The sequence below is a fragment of the Trachymyrmex septentrionalis genome, unplaced genomic scaffold (genome assembly GCF_001594115.1).
Source record: "Trachymyrmex septentrionalis isolate Tsep2-gDNA-1 unplaced genomic scaffold, Tsep1.0 scaffold87, whole genome shotgun sequence".
NCBI classification, from domain to species: Eukaryota; Metazoa; Arthropoda; class Insecta; order Hymenoptera; family Formicidae; genus Trachymyrmex; species Trachymyrmex septentrionalis.
In genome coordinates, this window is record NW_017306059.1 from 2,247,700 (window position 1) to 2,262,463 (window position 14,764).

At 30.1% G+C, this 14,764-nt stretch overlaps 5 protein-coding genes across 6 annotated transcripts; 2 read left to right on the forward strand and 3 right to left on the reverse strand.

Annotated features, from left to right (window-relative positions):
• Positions 1–1,618: 1,618 nt before the first annotated feature.
• Positions 1,619–5,663, reverse strand: LOC108755293 (dnaJ homolog subfamily B member 12). The gene is made up of 8 exons (XM_018498215.1): positions 5,531–5,663; positions 4,812–4,965; positions 4,062–4,207; positions 3,858–3,998; positions 2,675–2,808; positions 2,469–2,584; positions 2,223–2,386; positions 1,619–2,089 (listed from the first exon to the last, which is right to left on the reverse strand). The coding sequence occupies exons 1-8, from the start codon at positions 5,661–5,663 to the stop codon at positions 1,980–1,982; spliced, it is 1,098 nt and encodes a 365-aa protein (XP_018353717.1). The 3' UTR covers positions 1,619–1,979.
• Positions 5,664–6,859: 1,196 nt separating this feature from the next.
• Positions 6,860–8,023, forward strand: LOC108755341 (60S ribosomal protein L39). Its single transcript, XM_018498272.1, has 3 exons — positions 6,860–6,943; positions 7,063–7,166; positions 7,804–8,023. Exons 1-3 carry the CDS (start codon positions 6,941–6,943, stop codon positions 7,850–7,852), a joined length of 156 nt encoding a protein of 51 aa, XP_018353774.1. The 5' UTR covers positions 6,860–6,940; the 3' UTR covers positions 7,853–8,023.
• Positions 8,024–8,366: 343 nt separating this feature from the next.
• Positions 8,367–9,696, reverse strand: LOC108755332 (39S ribosomal protein L22, mitochondrial). 2 transcript variants are annotated; one of them, XM_018498262.1, is made up of 4 exons: positions 9,531–9,696; positions 9,101–9,334; positions 8,806–9,019; positions 8,367–8,672 (listed from the first exon to the last, which is right to left on the reverse strand). In XM_018498262.1, exons 2-4 carry the CDS (start codon positions 9,329–9,331, stop codon positions 8,452–8,454), a joined length of 666 nt encoding a protein of 221 aa, XP_018353764.1. In that variant the 5' UTR covers positions 9,332–9,334; positions 9,531–9,696; the 3' UTR covers positions 8,367–8,451. The 2 variants fall into 2 exon arrangements, with proteins under 2 accessions (XP_018353764.1, XP_018353765.1); XM_018498263.1 differs by having other exon boundaries at positions 9,527–9,696.
• A 672-nt stretch (positions 9,697–10,368) lies between these two features.
• LOC108755307 (electron transfer flavoprotein subunit alpha, mitochondrial) lies at positions 10,369–12,401 on the reverse strand. Its single transcript, XM_018498232.1, has 4 exons — positions 12,128–12,401; positions 11,252–11,581; positions 10,716–11,168; positions 10,369–10,619 (listed from the first exon to the last, which is right to left on the reverse strand). The coding sequence occupies exons 1-4, from the start codon at positions 12,167–12,169 to the stop codon at positions 10,443–10,445; spliced, it is 1,002 nt and encodes a 333-aa protein (XP_018353734.1). The 5' UTR covers positions 12,170–12,401; the 3' UTR covers positions 10,369–10,442.
• A 509-nt stretch (positions 12,402–12,910) lies between these two features.
• On the forward strand, positions 12,911–14,738 carry LOC108755349 (U6 snRNA-associated Sm-like protein LSm2). Its single transcript, XM_018498279.1, has 4 exons — positions 12,911–13,163; positions 13,280–13,347; positions 13,672–13,762; positions 14,592–14,738. The coding sequence occupies exons 1-4, from the start codon at positions 13,161–13,163 to the stop codon at positions 14,718–14,720; spliced, it is 291 nt and encodes a 96-aa protein (XP_018353781.1). The 5' UTR covers positions 12,911–13,160; the 3' UTR covers positions 14,721–14,738.
• Positions 14,739–14,764: the final 26 nt, after the last annotated feature.

Below are 14,764 nucleotides of genomic sequence, written 5' to 3' on the forward strand. Positions count from 1 at the left end.
AAACAAATAATTATAGATATAATTGTTACACATTTCAGTCACATATTCAAAAATATATAATTATTAAATATTTTATTAATAAAATCAGATAGGAAAAAAGGATAAATCGAGGAATAAATATACATAATCTTTTAAACAATTTGTATTTGCAGTAACATAAATATGTATGTGCAAAAATCGTATAGATATAATAATTGTAAACATTTATACAGCGTATATTGCACAATTTATAATTATATATTGAAACAAACGCTATTATATATCATTTCAACTAAGGTTTATAATTTGGATATTCTTGAAATAGCTTAATCATTTTCTCAACTCCTATTTATTACCACACAATTTTATAATACGCAACAAATATACATACAAATAATTTCTCGTATTATTTTCATAGTAAATCGTCAAATTTTTATCAATGATTTAATTTCTACTAAAAAATTCTGTTGATGTGTCTAAAGCCCAATGTCTACGATGCTAGAAATCGGTCCGAGATTTCAAACAGAGAAAAAAACAAATCACATTTGGACAATTTGATCACATGATCATTGCGATTGGTCAATTCTTTCTTCATCTGAGATTTCGATCCGATTTCTAACATCGTGGACGGAAGGCTTAACAAAAAATAGATCAAAATAAAATCTAGAAATATATCCAGATACATTGATTTGAACATTTAAACCACAAATATCAGAGAATTATGTCAACTCTATAAATATGTACACACACACACACACACACACACACGTGCATATGTGTGTGTGTGTGTGTGTGTGTGTGTGTATTAGAATCTGCTAGAAATACTGAATTTTTTACTTTATACATTAAAATTATAGTGAACTCAATATGGATTGTGAACAATCCTTATCAATATGTTATCTGCGACAGAAGAAAATTAAAATTAATAATTTTTAAGTGAAAAGCAATTTGACATAATATACATACAGTGTAAAAATAATTAAACTTAAATTTCGTACATGTTAAAATCAATACATGGAACTTAATACAGAGGCAGTAAAATAGTTAAGTCATAATTAATTATAACCGGAGAATTAAAATTCAAATATATATTTGTCAAATTTCTTTCATTTTCACTAAACTACATATATGATCGCAAATGTATATATTCTCAAAAGTTGCTAGAAAGGCATATACTTTAACAATCAGCTGTGCAATAACATTCCAAAAGTAAAATCATTGACACCTACAGATTTGTTCATAATTTTTCAGTTGTAATTGGAAAAAGCATTATTACGAAATAAATTGGACCCGCAAGTCTGGTGTTCTATGAAATTATGTTATATGCATGATATATTTATCCCATCAATATTACATCTATAAATCGTACTTACAAGTACTAGGCTTTCATTTTGCTTGTTATAAATAATTGAGTATTCAGAAAGATCCTAATAATATTTCCTAGTATTATAATATTGCTTGAAAAGCTGAAGAGGCAATCACACGAATATTACATTAATTTATTTTTATAGACAATTTTTAACAGTCTTTAAATATATTTCTAACTAAGATTTATATTTATTTATATATATCAATATATTTATACATATACTGATATATATTTACTTATATATATCAGTATATTTATACATTTGTTTTGAGAGAATAGAAATTATTGCATGTCACAAACAAAAAGAGATTTCTTACACATATATTTTTTCACTCAAGTTGTATATATAAATAAAGATTAAAACTTCATTTATTTTACATAGCAATCGTTCATCATGCAATTAAAAATTTGTGCACAGAATGAACGGCTAGAGCAGTCCAAATATGTTTGGTGTGTTGGACATTGAAATATACTGATTTACTCTGCGTGTATAAAGACATTTTATATGTAATTGTATTTTTTTATAACAAATTTTCATTATACACCCAAAGATAATTATACATGTGTAAATATATTATACATCTATCTACAACACGCAAAACTTCTATTTTTAGTTGACATGTTTTACATATTATGCTTGCAGGTCTTGTAGTTTTTTACACGAAGGTGTTTCAAGATTTTTAGCTTTAAAGAACAGATCTTGATCTCCCAAATTACGGGCTTTCCACATTATACTGTCCCCTATTAGATTACATAGAAAATAAATTTAAAATTTTCAGAACGTTTACAAGAAATTTATGTTAATTAGCATCATAGTATTAATGAAAAATATAATAAATATATTGAAAGAGATAAATAAAGCAAATATACGTACTGTAATTTTTCTCTCTGGCGCAAGTTTGTCTCAAGTTACTCACAAACTCTTCTTCAATTGAAATTTCTAACCTACGTAAACTGCCTTGATATTCACTATGAAAGTTCTCCTTAACATAATATGGCACTTTCAAAACCTGAGTTGTTCTGGCCACAGAATATTTCCTATAAGTAAGGAAAAAATCATTACGTAAGTTTATCCCATAAAAATCTACATTTGTATTAATTATTCGTTGATCATACTTACGAACTTGCATGTAGACTATATACTGGATCGGATATGAAAAAGCTACTCATCATGGTTAACATTATTAGTAACAGAACTGGTAACATCTGAAGAAATGTGGTATATCCATTTATTTGCTGAAAAATGTTACATCATAAATGAAAAAAATTAAGAAAGTACTTATTGTTAGAAATTATGCTAACAACTCAAATTTTTTTGTGCTCTACCTGAGAATGAGCATGTTGCGTTTGCGCGTCTGTCTGCCGCATCCACCTTCCACCTGGCCGACGCATATAAAATTCTTGTTGTGGAAAACCAACGCCAAAAAACATGTTGAATAGTTCTTCGGCTGTGATATCGGCTAAAAAAGAGACAGATTATGTTTCGATGCATAAACTTATACAATGTATATCTCTGCGTGTGAACCGCTATTTTTTACTAACATTGTATCTACTTCTATATAGTGCTCTATCTGCCTCACTTTCTAAAGCTTTGCTTCAGAATATAATAAAATATTTCGCTTTTGATCATAAAAGTCGTTCAATTTCCTTGCCGGATTTCGATATTGTTATATATTTTTTGCTAACGTAGTGTAAACTACGAAACGCTCACGACTCATTTGTTCACAGGATCGTAGCAAATTGACAAAAATTGTTATAGTCTAATTGTTTAGTATCATAGGATTCATGGGATCTGTTTTTTTTTTGTGGTTGAAAGCTGAACTAGTGTTTGAAACATTTTTGGGACTTAAAGTGAGATAGGTATATACTTAATAATTGGCGAAAGCGAAAAAGACAGTCCTAGTGCACGAATAAAAACCAGACGTATGATGTAATAAGACAATGTGAAACGTTGCGCATAATGGATAGCATATTGGAAATAACCAATCAAATTTGGATTCAAATGCACTTTCCTGCCTACAATAGCAGTAGCATACTGGAACAGTAAATTGTAATGTTATAGCTACTTAAAATTTTGACTATTCCTTAAAAGACCTACAGTTCACACGCAGGATTAAAATTCAATTCTGTCAACTTGAGTATTGTTATCCTTGTTGGTCATCAAATGTTGAATAAAGATAAAAGATACTCAGAGTTGACAGAGTCAAGTTGGAACGCATCCCAGGAATATACAGTTTTTCTCTTAAAGAGATTCTCACGTTTGATGAAATATGATGAGTCTATAATATACATGCAATACAAAAATTAATATCAATAATAATGTAGAAAAAAATTCAATTGACTTTTACCGTACCATATAAAATTAACAATAATTATGTATAATGGCATAAGATATTATTAGTAATCTTTTTACTCCATTATTTTAATTATTATACATATTCTTAGGAACAAACTATCCATTGATTAGGAAATAGTGCGAGAATCTCCTTAATCCTCTTAAACCTTTTACCTTCAAATCCACGGGTATAATTGTAATGTGTATGGCCTTGGCGGTTGTGTGCATTCTGCACTCGTTCTTCTTCAGGACCGTATGTATCGTATTGTTTCCGTTTCTCCGTATCGGTAAGAATAGCAACAGCATTGCCAATAGCTGTACAATTTTTTACATGTAAATATATTCGCAACTCTATTTTTTAAATATATTTTGATGTACCTTTAAATGCTTCGGCAGCACCTGGTGCTTTATTTTTATCAGGATGTAATTGAAGTGCTAATTTCTTGTAAGCTTTTTTAATGTCGCTGTCTGTAGCATCTTTACTGACTCCTAAAATCTCATAATAATCCTTGCATTTCTTTATCCTACAATAATAAAGAATTCGTCTAAATCATTTATACAAAATAATTAAAATAATTAAACTATAATAATTAAAATAATTAAAATAATTAACAGATAATTGAAGAAGTAAAATATAGATTAAACGTGAAAAAATAAATATTGCTCATTTACTACAATATAACTAAAAATATTGAAATTTTTTACTTAATTTTACTTAATATTGAGATTAATATTAAAAAATTTTAATGATTCAGTTCATTCAAACTCATTTTTTTTTAGAAAACTTTGTTTTCCAAATTGTATCATTGTTATAATTGTATAAATGAACAACAATATATATTCCACAAATATTATAACTGCATTGTTTTAAACAGTGAACTCTATAATACACTGGAGCAAGTCATCGAAATGTTTCAATTCCTAGACAATGACACTTTAATGCAAAGAAAATATTGTTTTCTTTGTTAGACATTCGCTGATTAGCTAATGTTATTTTACTACCATAAATAGGAAAGAATTAGAACAATAAGTATCTTCTTTTCTTCTATTGGACTGCAGTTTTCGATATTTTAATGTAAGGAAAGTGTGCTCTGATACATTATAGTTTACTGAATTAAAACAATCTACCTCTTTACATGCTCCAACTGTTCTTTGGAATACTCTGAGTTACCCTGGGAATATGTACTGTCTTTAGCTACATTTTGCCGCTTTCTAACATTAGGTTCAGTCGTCTCAGATTTCTGGTTCTGCTTTGAGAGTACTGTCACTTCCGCCAACAGTTCTACAAATATAATTATTTGATTCCTATAACCATCATCATTCTGACAAAAAGAAGAAACGTGTGTACTCTTGCATAAAATAAGTTTTATTTTATCTAAATGTATGTGGATAATGTAAAAACAACAAATTCGTGAATAGAGTAAGTTCATTATAATATAAATAATAAAAAAACGAAAGAAGATCAAGTATTGGAACAAAGGAGAAAAAAATAATTTTATTATACATATATTATATATATATATAATATTTACATAATATATAAATAATATATTATATGTAAGTTAATATAAAATTATTTATATATTAATATAAAATAGTCAGAATGAAAGATGTTTTGATTTCACTAAATCCAGCTATAAATATAAAACTAATCATCATGTAAAAAGATAAATAAGAAAAATAATAGACAAGATAATAAATTAAAATATATATACAAGAAACTTGGGACAAATCAACATAGGCAAACTTAAAAGTCTGCAGTACATTCACATGCAAAAATTATGCGAAAATTAACATTCTCGCGTCAATAGTGCGTTGAACGGACTGTATGAAAATCTCAGGCTCACCGTCCACCTTCTTGGTCGGATAAAGCTTCTGAGCTTTGCGAATGAATTTTTCGGCTTCCTCGTACTTTCTTTCCCGCATAAATCGCTCTGCGAGTTCTATGCATCGCTCCGCTTCGTCCTTGTTGCTGTCCATTTTTACTGTTCGTCGCTCCGAGGTGTCCCGAACCAAAATTCAAGTGTGCTCGCTCGTGGTCACAGTGACAGGGCAGAATAATAAATAAATCGCGAGGCGTGAACCTTCAGGCCTGACACTCCATTATAATAATTCAGTACTAATTTAGTTACGTCACGAGCATCGTCACAACTGAGTTGTATGCAGACGAGATGAGATACGGGATGAGGATAGTCGCTGTTAATGATTAATTCATCGCTTGCTAATACAATTCCTTGTCACACTAACGAGTCAGCTGTATGTACGCCGAGGAAGAATTTCAAAGCAATTTGCAAAATAATCTCCAGAAAACTCGAATGTTCCGTGAGCAATCGACTCTTCTGAATCAGAATATCGTACAGTCATTCTTATTGGTACTTGTTGAACGCGGATTGGCTATCGAGCGATGGCCACGGGTCTGTTCGTTTTATTTGCAACTTCTGCACTCATATGTTTCGCTCGTTTTTTCCTCTGAAAGAGTATAAACAAATCATTCTGGCCCGATTGTTCCATCTTTTGGTAAATTTTACTTATTAGGTAAATCTGGCAATCCGCGCATGTGATTGGGTAATCTTGCTTACCCAACAGATAAATTTTACCAAAAAGTGGAACAACGGGCTCTAAAGAGAATAAACATTAAAATTAACGCTAAAATTTTTGCACGGTTTATCTTTCTTCCTTTTCTCTTTATGTTGGACAGAAATAGAGAAAAGATAAACCGTGCAAGAAGTTCAGCTAAAAAAAATAAGCTAACAATAAAAATACACGAAAATCCAAAAGAAAAACAAAAAATTATTCGCAATATTATATAATTCCTTGGAGCAAATAAAAGAATAAAAAAATAATTCAAAGAATAATTTTGCTTTATCCCTGGAGCCACATTTTAAATAATTTTGGTGCCATCTATAAGTTCGTTATGTTTACGAATTACAGTCTCGAACAGCTGCGTTCAGCAAACTCAACAGTTGAAGCGCTCGCTGCTATTGATGCATTCTTCCAGATCTAAAATGCTGATTGGATGATCTAAAAGAATATACCAATAACAACGAACACTCACTCAACTGTTGAGTCCACTGAACACAGTCAATGGTTTTGCAGAATTCTCAGCTGTGATTGGTGGATCCATTCAGAAGGGAATCTATAACTATGTACCGAACGTCCTTCTAGAAAATATTTTAACCGCGTATATGTCCATGTTCATTTTTTAACCGCTTTGCTCTTTCACTTGTCGTGTTTCCACAGAAGTGTAAATAGACACGATGGTGAGTTTATGCATATTCTCGATATATCCATTTACTTTCTCGCAATCCTATCTTCTTTTATATAAAAACATTTAAAAATCATATCTATAGACTCTGAATTTGTTGTGTATTTGTTTCAGTCGGCTCACAAGACATTTATTATCAAGCGAAAGCTTGCGAAAAAGTTGAAGCAAAATAGACCGATTCCTCAATGGGTGAGAATGCGGACCGGTAATACTATCCGGTAAGTTCATGTCTGATTAGCGAATATATTTCATATTTGTATGGCACAAAGAAATGCTTACTTAATATTTAAGATGCACACGGATACTTGCTTCAATTCCTTGCATTGGTTATAAACGTCGCTCGTTTTCTCCTTGCACATAATTGCACAAGCGTTGCTATAACGTTATTATATAGTATTTGTATCAAAATGAAAATAGAATTATAGTTTTAAATTGCGAGCAAAGATTAAAACATCAATCTGAATAAGATTTAATAAGAATTAAATGTTTTCTTTTATTTAAAGGGGGGTCTCGTAATTTGATAGATTGTTTTAAGAATTTAAGTTATCGTTGTGTGGATTGTGATTTGTTTACTATGGATGTAACACATGAGATTATTATAAAATACTTATTTTATAACATATTAAAAAATAGAAATATTTCAATTCTTGATAATTACTTTTGGCATATATTCATGAAGTTTAGAATATTCTAATATTACAGCAGCATTGCAATATTTTAGCTACATTAGAGTTCAATCATATGGTAAAATATGGAATAAAAAATAACAGATTACCTACTAGAAATTGTTGTAATAATATTATATAAATATTGAAGGTCTGTGCATTAAAACTAATTTTGTATGTATGTTTTTAGGTATAATGCAAAAAGGCGTCACTGGAGGAGAACTAAACTAAAGTTGTAAATTAACACATTTGCAGATGATAAATAAAGATATCACTTCTGCTTAAGGAATAAAATCTGTCATTTTCTTTTGTGTAATATCTTTATGGCTACACAATATTAATATAATGGAGCACAATTTCACATTATTGTATCAATGTATGATTTAAAATAAAACATTAACATATTTTAATTTATGTTTTACACATCTCAATCTTTTGGACTTTGTTATATTTTCGTTACATTAAGTTAAATATATTGTAATAATTTTACCATCATTAAATTATAATTTGTATTTTATAGAAGTTAATATATAGCAAATTTTTATATTTACAGATTGCAAAGTATTCATCAATGCGTTAAGTATTTAGCGTCATATAACAAAACCAATTTGATTAAATACAAAACCCTTTCTAGATTATAACAAGACTTTATTTCCATTTCAATAATTCAGGTGAAGAAAGATCTGTTGCAAGTTACAATCTTAGAGAAATATAGCACATTAATGAATCGCTATAAAAATGAAATAAGTGCTGAAAGATATACCTTTGATATATATGGTTTATAAATAGTTCTCAAATGATATATTTACAGTATTGTATTATAATCATATTTCTAATATTACAAAGAATTCGGTATTTTGCGCATATGCAACTGCTTCATCCAATCGTTTAACAATTCCTCGCCAGTTTTGGGATATGGCAGATAATAGTGCTTAGGTGGCGATCCTTCTTCCAAGCGTACAAAATAGTGGCAATATCTGTAATGCACAATTCCCATACGTGCCCTAGCATGTCGTCGCATACCCTTTATTACAACACCTTTGGTGCTGAATGATTCCGCTGCACAAGAAATAATTATTTCCTTGATATTAATCGAATGATTAAAAAGTTTAGTACATAAGAGAGAGAGAGAGAGAGAGAGAGAGAATACATAAAACAGAAATCTCAAATATTGATTGATTCATATACTCACCGACCCACAAATTACTTTTAAATTCAATGTTGTGTTCCTCTACAGCCAAACGTTGAGCTTCCAATATAACTTCCTTTGCAATCTCAGCGCCTTTCCTATACATAAAACTCAATTGTTTTACAGCTTCGTCCACAGACATTCCTCGTACAAAGCTTGCGATATACAACATTTTCTTCGGACTGTATTTTATATTGGCTTTCATATGACATACATACTAAAAAACAATGTGCAAGGATGAAATAATCAATAACTTAATAATAACCAATATTTAGTACACATACACAATATAACTTACAGCAGGTCTTCTCTCTTCACCTAGTTTTTGAGGTGGAAATATAGTTTTATTATAATCTAAAAATCTCGTCGGAGTTTTATATTTAGAATTAAATCTACAGATTGCAGAAAGATGCACATTGCATGTTGGCGTTTGTGCAAAATTTGTTGCACTTGATAGTATACTCGTCTTGTTTATAGCAGATTTGCTATATGATGCTAATTGTTTAACACACTGGCGAATATTCTGCATATTCTATAAATATAAAAATTTGTCACATATTCTATAAATTAAAATTAAATAATAATAAAATTATTATATTTTTTTGATAAATGAGATTTACATCCAGTAACAATAAATAATTTGAGTTTTATAAAACGTTTTTTTACAGAGATGTGTATAACATAACCTTAATAATGTTTATTAAGTAGAACGATAGACACGTACTTACTGTAAGCTAAAAATACTCTTGCAAGAAAGAAATTTTCACTTTGCAAACGTATTTAATGTATATTAGTTTCTTATTTAATTACACTTTATTTCGTAACAATAATTGATTTTAGCACACACATAATAACCGATTCAAATCCATTCCACATCGTTTAACATTGGGTGCAAGTGGATGTCAATGGGCGCGCAATAAGCGCTCGTGCTTCTGGATGCACCTATTGGTATCCACAACTTGCTACGTCATCAACATGTATTGCAACTATGAATTTAGAAGAAGATATAAAGACAAAAGTAATAGTATAAAAGGCTCCGCATAATAAAAGGAACAGGGAAACAGAGAACAGAGAATAAAAATTTCAACCTATCAGAAATCATGTATTGTGGAATAGTTTCTGATTCCCTGTTCTTTTATTGTGCGAAGCCCCTTACTGATACATTGTCACAGAAAACATAGTAGATATGAGAAAAACACTTTTTACACTTATCAAAATGGTCGAAAGTCAATATATCCTAAGTCAGTTTATCTTAATTAATAGATGTGTTATCAGCGTCCAACACTAGACGTTCTGTTCAAGTTATTTTCCATTTTATTTGTTGTATAAGAAGAAAGTAATTACTAAATATATCATACGTAAATATGTAATTATATATATATATAATGTAATATTAGTACATCAGGCTTCCCTCTCTTTATCTTATTAATTTTTGTAGTTTTTATTATTAGAAAATACTCTTTACTCAACTTATTTTTATTGACATTATATAAACAGATTGTAACCATTAAAATTATAAATTGATTTTTAAAACCATCATAAAAATTTTATTCTAAAATTCCTGCATTATAATACAATATAATAAAACATACAAAAATAATCATTTGAAATATAAAGTTTATATGAATCCTGTTTGCAATTTATAACTTCTCCGTTAATTCAGGAACAGCCTTAAATAAATCTGCGACCAATCCATAATCTGCTACTTGAAAAATGGGAGCTTCCGGATCCTTGTTAATAGCTACAATCGTCTTGGAATCCTTCATTCCAGCAAGATGCTGAATTGCTCCCGAAATTCCAACTGCTATGTAGAGATTCTGAAATCACAATTATAAAGTTATTAGTATTTGAAATAAGATTGAGACGAGAGTTATTCCAATAAAGTATGTTCTAGCAATTAACTTTTTACTTACAGGTGCAACAATTTTCCCGGTTTGTCCTACTTGCATATCGTTTGGCACAAAACCAGCGTCAACCGCGGCACGGGATGCTCCAACCGCTGCATTGAGCTTGTCTGCCAATGTATACAGCAGTTGAAAGTTTTCTCCAGACTTCATTCCACGTCCGCCGGAAATCACAACTTTAGCAGATGTTAATTCTGGCCTGTCGGATTTGCTAAGCTCTTGTTTGATGTATTGCACTTGATTTGAAGTATAATCGTTAGTAGGGATAGTTTCATACTTAGCGTCTCCACCTTCCAAAGGTAACAACTCAAAAGAAGTACCTCTTACGGATATTACCTTTATGTTATCCTTAGACTTAAGAGTTTGAATGGCATTACCAGCATATATAGTACGTACAAAGGTATCCGAAGCTTTTATGTTGATAATATCACTTATTGGTGATACATCTAACTTGGCTGCAATCTTCAATTAAACAGATTTATGAATTAACATAAAATTGACACAGTTGGTATAATTTCTTAGAAGAGAATAAATTGTAAACTAACTCGAGGAAGTAATGCCTTGCCAAATGCACTTGCACCAGTTAATATATGTGTAAATTTGTGTTCGTTGTACAGCTTAAGTATAAGTGGCGTCAACGATTCTGCAGTAAATCCCTTAAACGCATCGCTGTCTGCGAGGAGGACCTTAGATACGCCTTTGGCTTTGCACGCATTCTGCGCAACTGCTTGGCATTTCGTACCAGCCACCAATACTGTGATATCGCCGCCGATCTTCTTGGCAGCTGTCAATGTGTTGCAGGTGAGTGGCAATAGATTTTCATTGTTATGCTCTGCAATGACTAAAGTAGATTCGTAACGCGCCAATGAGACAAACTGAAAATAAGTTTATGAGACATTTAAATTAAATTTAAAAAAAAATTAGAAAACAACTCTATGTTTACAAATCTATGTTTAATAACAAATTCAGACATTTGCATTACACTTGATTAGTGTATACTGGAAACTACTGCACAAAATCAAAATTAGCAAAAAGCAAATGTAAAAATATTTTAAATGATTAAATATCAACAATAATATTGTCACGTTATTTAGAAAGAATATACACGTATTATTTCATTGTCAAAGTTGAGCACATTACGTCACAATTTATTTAGATAAAGCAACTTTCAATGTATACTAATTTACTGAATTGCAAGTGACTATATTTTTCATAAGATACAATTATTTGGAGTAATTAACAATTATAAACAGTGACTTATCTCTATCTTGTGCTTTTCATAAAAATAAGAAACGTTCGTAACAACGAATTTTAAAGTCAAAGTCAATGGAACATAATGTACTTATATATGAATCATATGGATGGAATCAACGAAACAAATGAAAGACGAAAAATCAAGACGAATTCGAGAAGAATCTCACTTTGCTAGTAGTCCGTAATATCTTGACGCAGGAAAACATCATTGCAGAACTTCGGGTTCTTTTCTCTCGTCTTCAATATTTAACTGCAAAAAATAACGCTCCCTAATCAGTGACGATCAAGTCCAAAGTCCTGCCAGCTATAGCAGAAGCATCAATTGGTAAGGGCATCGATTACAGCACGCGGTGATATATTATTGTATATTATTGCACATTAAGAAATCACTAGATATTTATCTCAAAAAATTGCGTTTGTTTTATTTAATATCTACTTATAGATCTATAAATATTTTAATATGTAACAACGCTAATATAAACTTCGTTTTTCTTCGTGAATGCGTTTACATTTAAGCTTTATTCAAACAGCCTGCGTAATTCTTGTATGGAATCTATTTGACAAAATTATGTGTCAAGATTAAAGTCATATTGTTAAGAATGCTAAGCTTTTGTTGCATGAACGATTGATTTTTTCCGTTATATACATTATATAAAATTACAGCATATACAAAATCATATGTGAGACCGCACGTGTGTCCCATGAGCGGAAATTTACAGCGGAACGGAACAGCAAGATCAATCACAATCGCAGAAAGGAAAGCTAAGTAATGACTGCAGAGTTGTGATTGGTCGCGCTGTTCTGTTCTGCTGTAAATTTTCGCTTGTGGGACGACGGCCTGAATCCGTATGAACAAGGCTGAATATATGTTATAATTTACTTCGAACTTTGTTTTTTCTATGATTGAACTTTTTTATTTTCAATTTTTTCTCTTTTTCTTCGATATTATTTTAAATACAGAAGGTACATACGTCGTGCAGTTACAAATAATATGATTGTTTGAATATTTATGCGAATTGTTCAAAAGTTTCCATTCTATGTATATTCTATTTCATGCATTGCTCATATTGATGTTTCGTGGTCATAGATGTAGGTTATAATTTTACCGCCGAGATTTGTTTGGAACGCATTTAATATTATAAATATTTGTAAACCAGCGTATGCGATACTGAATATCACAGTGATTTTTCGCGAATTATCATGGTAAGTCTTAACATAAAAATTTTCACAATAAGGAGCCATGTAGAATCCGGCTTTTCTTGGATGCGAATAACACCTGGGCATGTATCAAGTTCAACTGAACGTGTTTTTAATTTCAGCTGTTTTATTCCTTCTTCAAATCCTTGATCGGAAAGGACGTAGTGGTCGAATTGAAAAATGATCTCAGGTAAGACATTATCACATAATTATGTTTTTTGAGCAACACTGATTGTGAGCAAATTCCGCCTTACATTAAATTAATATAATATTAAAAGCTATTATACATGACATTAATAAAGTTAAGTGTAAAAGTATATAAATGTTTTAAATGATTAGATGATATTATGTTATTTAACAGAATATACTTGTATTATTTTACTGTCAAAGTTGAGTTTTTTTTATTATGTTACTGCATTTAGATACTTTATTTAAAACAGCCTTTAATGTGTACAAATTTAGTGTAGTATGACTGGCCATCACACACATTATGCAATGTGATATTTTGTTTTAGTATCTGCGGCACGTTATATTCTGTCGATCAGTATCTAAACATAAAATTGGCTGACATTAGTGTAACAGATTCAGAGAAGTATCCTCATATGGTAATTACTATTGACATTATCATATAAAAGATTTTGCATTAATTGTTTTTAGAAAAAGATTTTAATTAAATTAGCTGAAACTATGATATTTTGGTTATTTACTCTGAGCACTGAAAATCTATATTTTATGTTATGTATGTATACTATAGATATTCAATATTGGTAATGAATAATGGAAGGCATTTTTTATAGCTTGTGAGAGTGATTAAAAGAGAGTCTTCATAAAGCATAACTGTGTTTAAAAAAATGGATACATTTCTGAAAGTTGCTACTTTAAATTTAAACAAATTGAAAAGTACTTATATCTACAGTACAGTTTGTTTTTTCAATTGTGTAGACATTTATATATAATCGTACATAAAAATGTCAGATATACTAATGTAGTAGCTACCGACGCAAATACGTACATACCAATATACATATTTAGAAGCATACTATCCTTTTCCTTGTACAGATACTGAGATATGAATCTCAATAATAGACATACATGTGATTATATAAGTGGTTTTTTGCTTATATAGTTAAAAAACAAACTGTAGATAAAGGCAAGTATTTTTAATACAATTAGATTCAAAATAACAATTTTCAAATGGTGCTACAATGAATTTGTCCATTTTTTTAAACACAGAAGACTTTATACCTATGGAAACTTTTGATCGACATCTCATAAGCTACGAAATATCGTAGTTTATCAATTTGACTAAAACCTCTTTTTTTCATATGAATGGAAGGATTATGCAAATTGAATCATCAATGATAGACATGCAATGTAGTCATTAAAATTAATGTGCAATTAAATAAAATTAACGAATTGTATATTAAATTGCAGTTATCGGTAAAAAATTGCTTTATCCGTGGATCTGTGGTACGATATGTACAACTTCCAGTGGATGAGGTAGATATCCATCTTTTAACTGAAGCGGCACGAAGGGAAGCAATGAATGCTCAAGCAAGATAGCTCATAATTTTATTAAATATATTGCTTATATTAAGAATCCATTT

Bases quoted from the DNA above. Each gene is read 5' to 3' on its own strand.
- LOC108755307 (XM_018498232.1), bottom strand. From the start codon at position 12,169: ATGATGTTTTCCTGCGTCAAGATATTACGGACTACTAGCAAA. The intron at 11,582-12,127 runs GTGAGATTCTTC...ACTTATTTTCAG, and splicing joins TATTACGGACTACTAGCAAA to TTTGTCTCATTGGCGCGTTA. The intron at 10,620-10,715 runs GTAAGTAAAAAG...TTGTGATTTCAG, and splicing joins CCGGGAAAATTGTTGCACCT to AATCTCTACATAGCAGTTGG.
- LOC108755332 (XM_018498262.1), bottom strand. From the start codon at position 9,331: ATGCAGAATATTCGCCAGTGTGTTAAACAATTAGCATCATATAGCAAA. The intron at 9,020-9,100 runs GTAAGTTATATT...ATTGTTTTTTAG, and splicing joins GTGAAGAGAGAAGACCTGCT to TATGTATGTCATATGAAAGC. The intron at 8,673-8,805 runs GTGAGTATATGA...TTTCTTGTGCAG, and splicing joins TAAAAGTAATTTGTGGGTCG to CGGAATCATTCAGCACCAAA.
- LOC108755293 (XM_018498215.1), bottom strand. From the start codon at position 5,663: ATGGACAGCAACAAGGACGAAGCGGAGCGATGCATAGAACTCGCAGAG. The intron at 4,966-5,530 runs GTGAGCCTGAGA...TTATATTTGTAG, and splicing joins TCCGACCAAGAAGGTGGACG to AACTGTTGGCGGAAGTGACA. The intron at 2,387-2,468 runs GTAAGTATGATC...CCTTACTTATAG, and splicing joins TATAGTCTACATGCAAGTTC to GAAATATTCTGTGGCCAGAA.
- LOC108755341 (XM_018498272.1), top strand. The intron at 7,167-7,803 runs GTAAGTTCATGT...GTATGTTTTTAG, and splicing joins CGGACCGGTAATACTATCCG to GTATAATGCAAAAAGGCGTC.
- LOC108755349 (XM_018498279.1), top strand. The intron at 13,348-13,671 runs GTAAGACATTAT...ATTTTGTTTTAG, and splicing joins GAATTGAAAAATGATCTCAG to TATCTGCGGCACGTTATATT. The intron at 13,763-14,591 runs GTAATTACTATT...ATTAAATTGCAG, and splicing joins CAGAGAAGTATCCTCATATG to TTATCGGTAAAAAATTGCTT.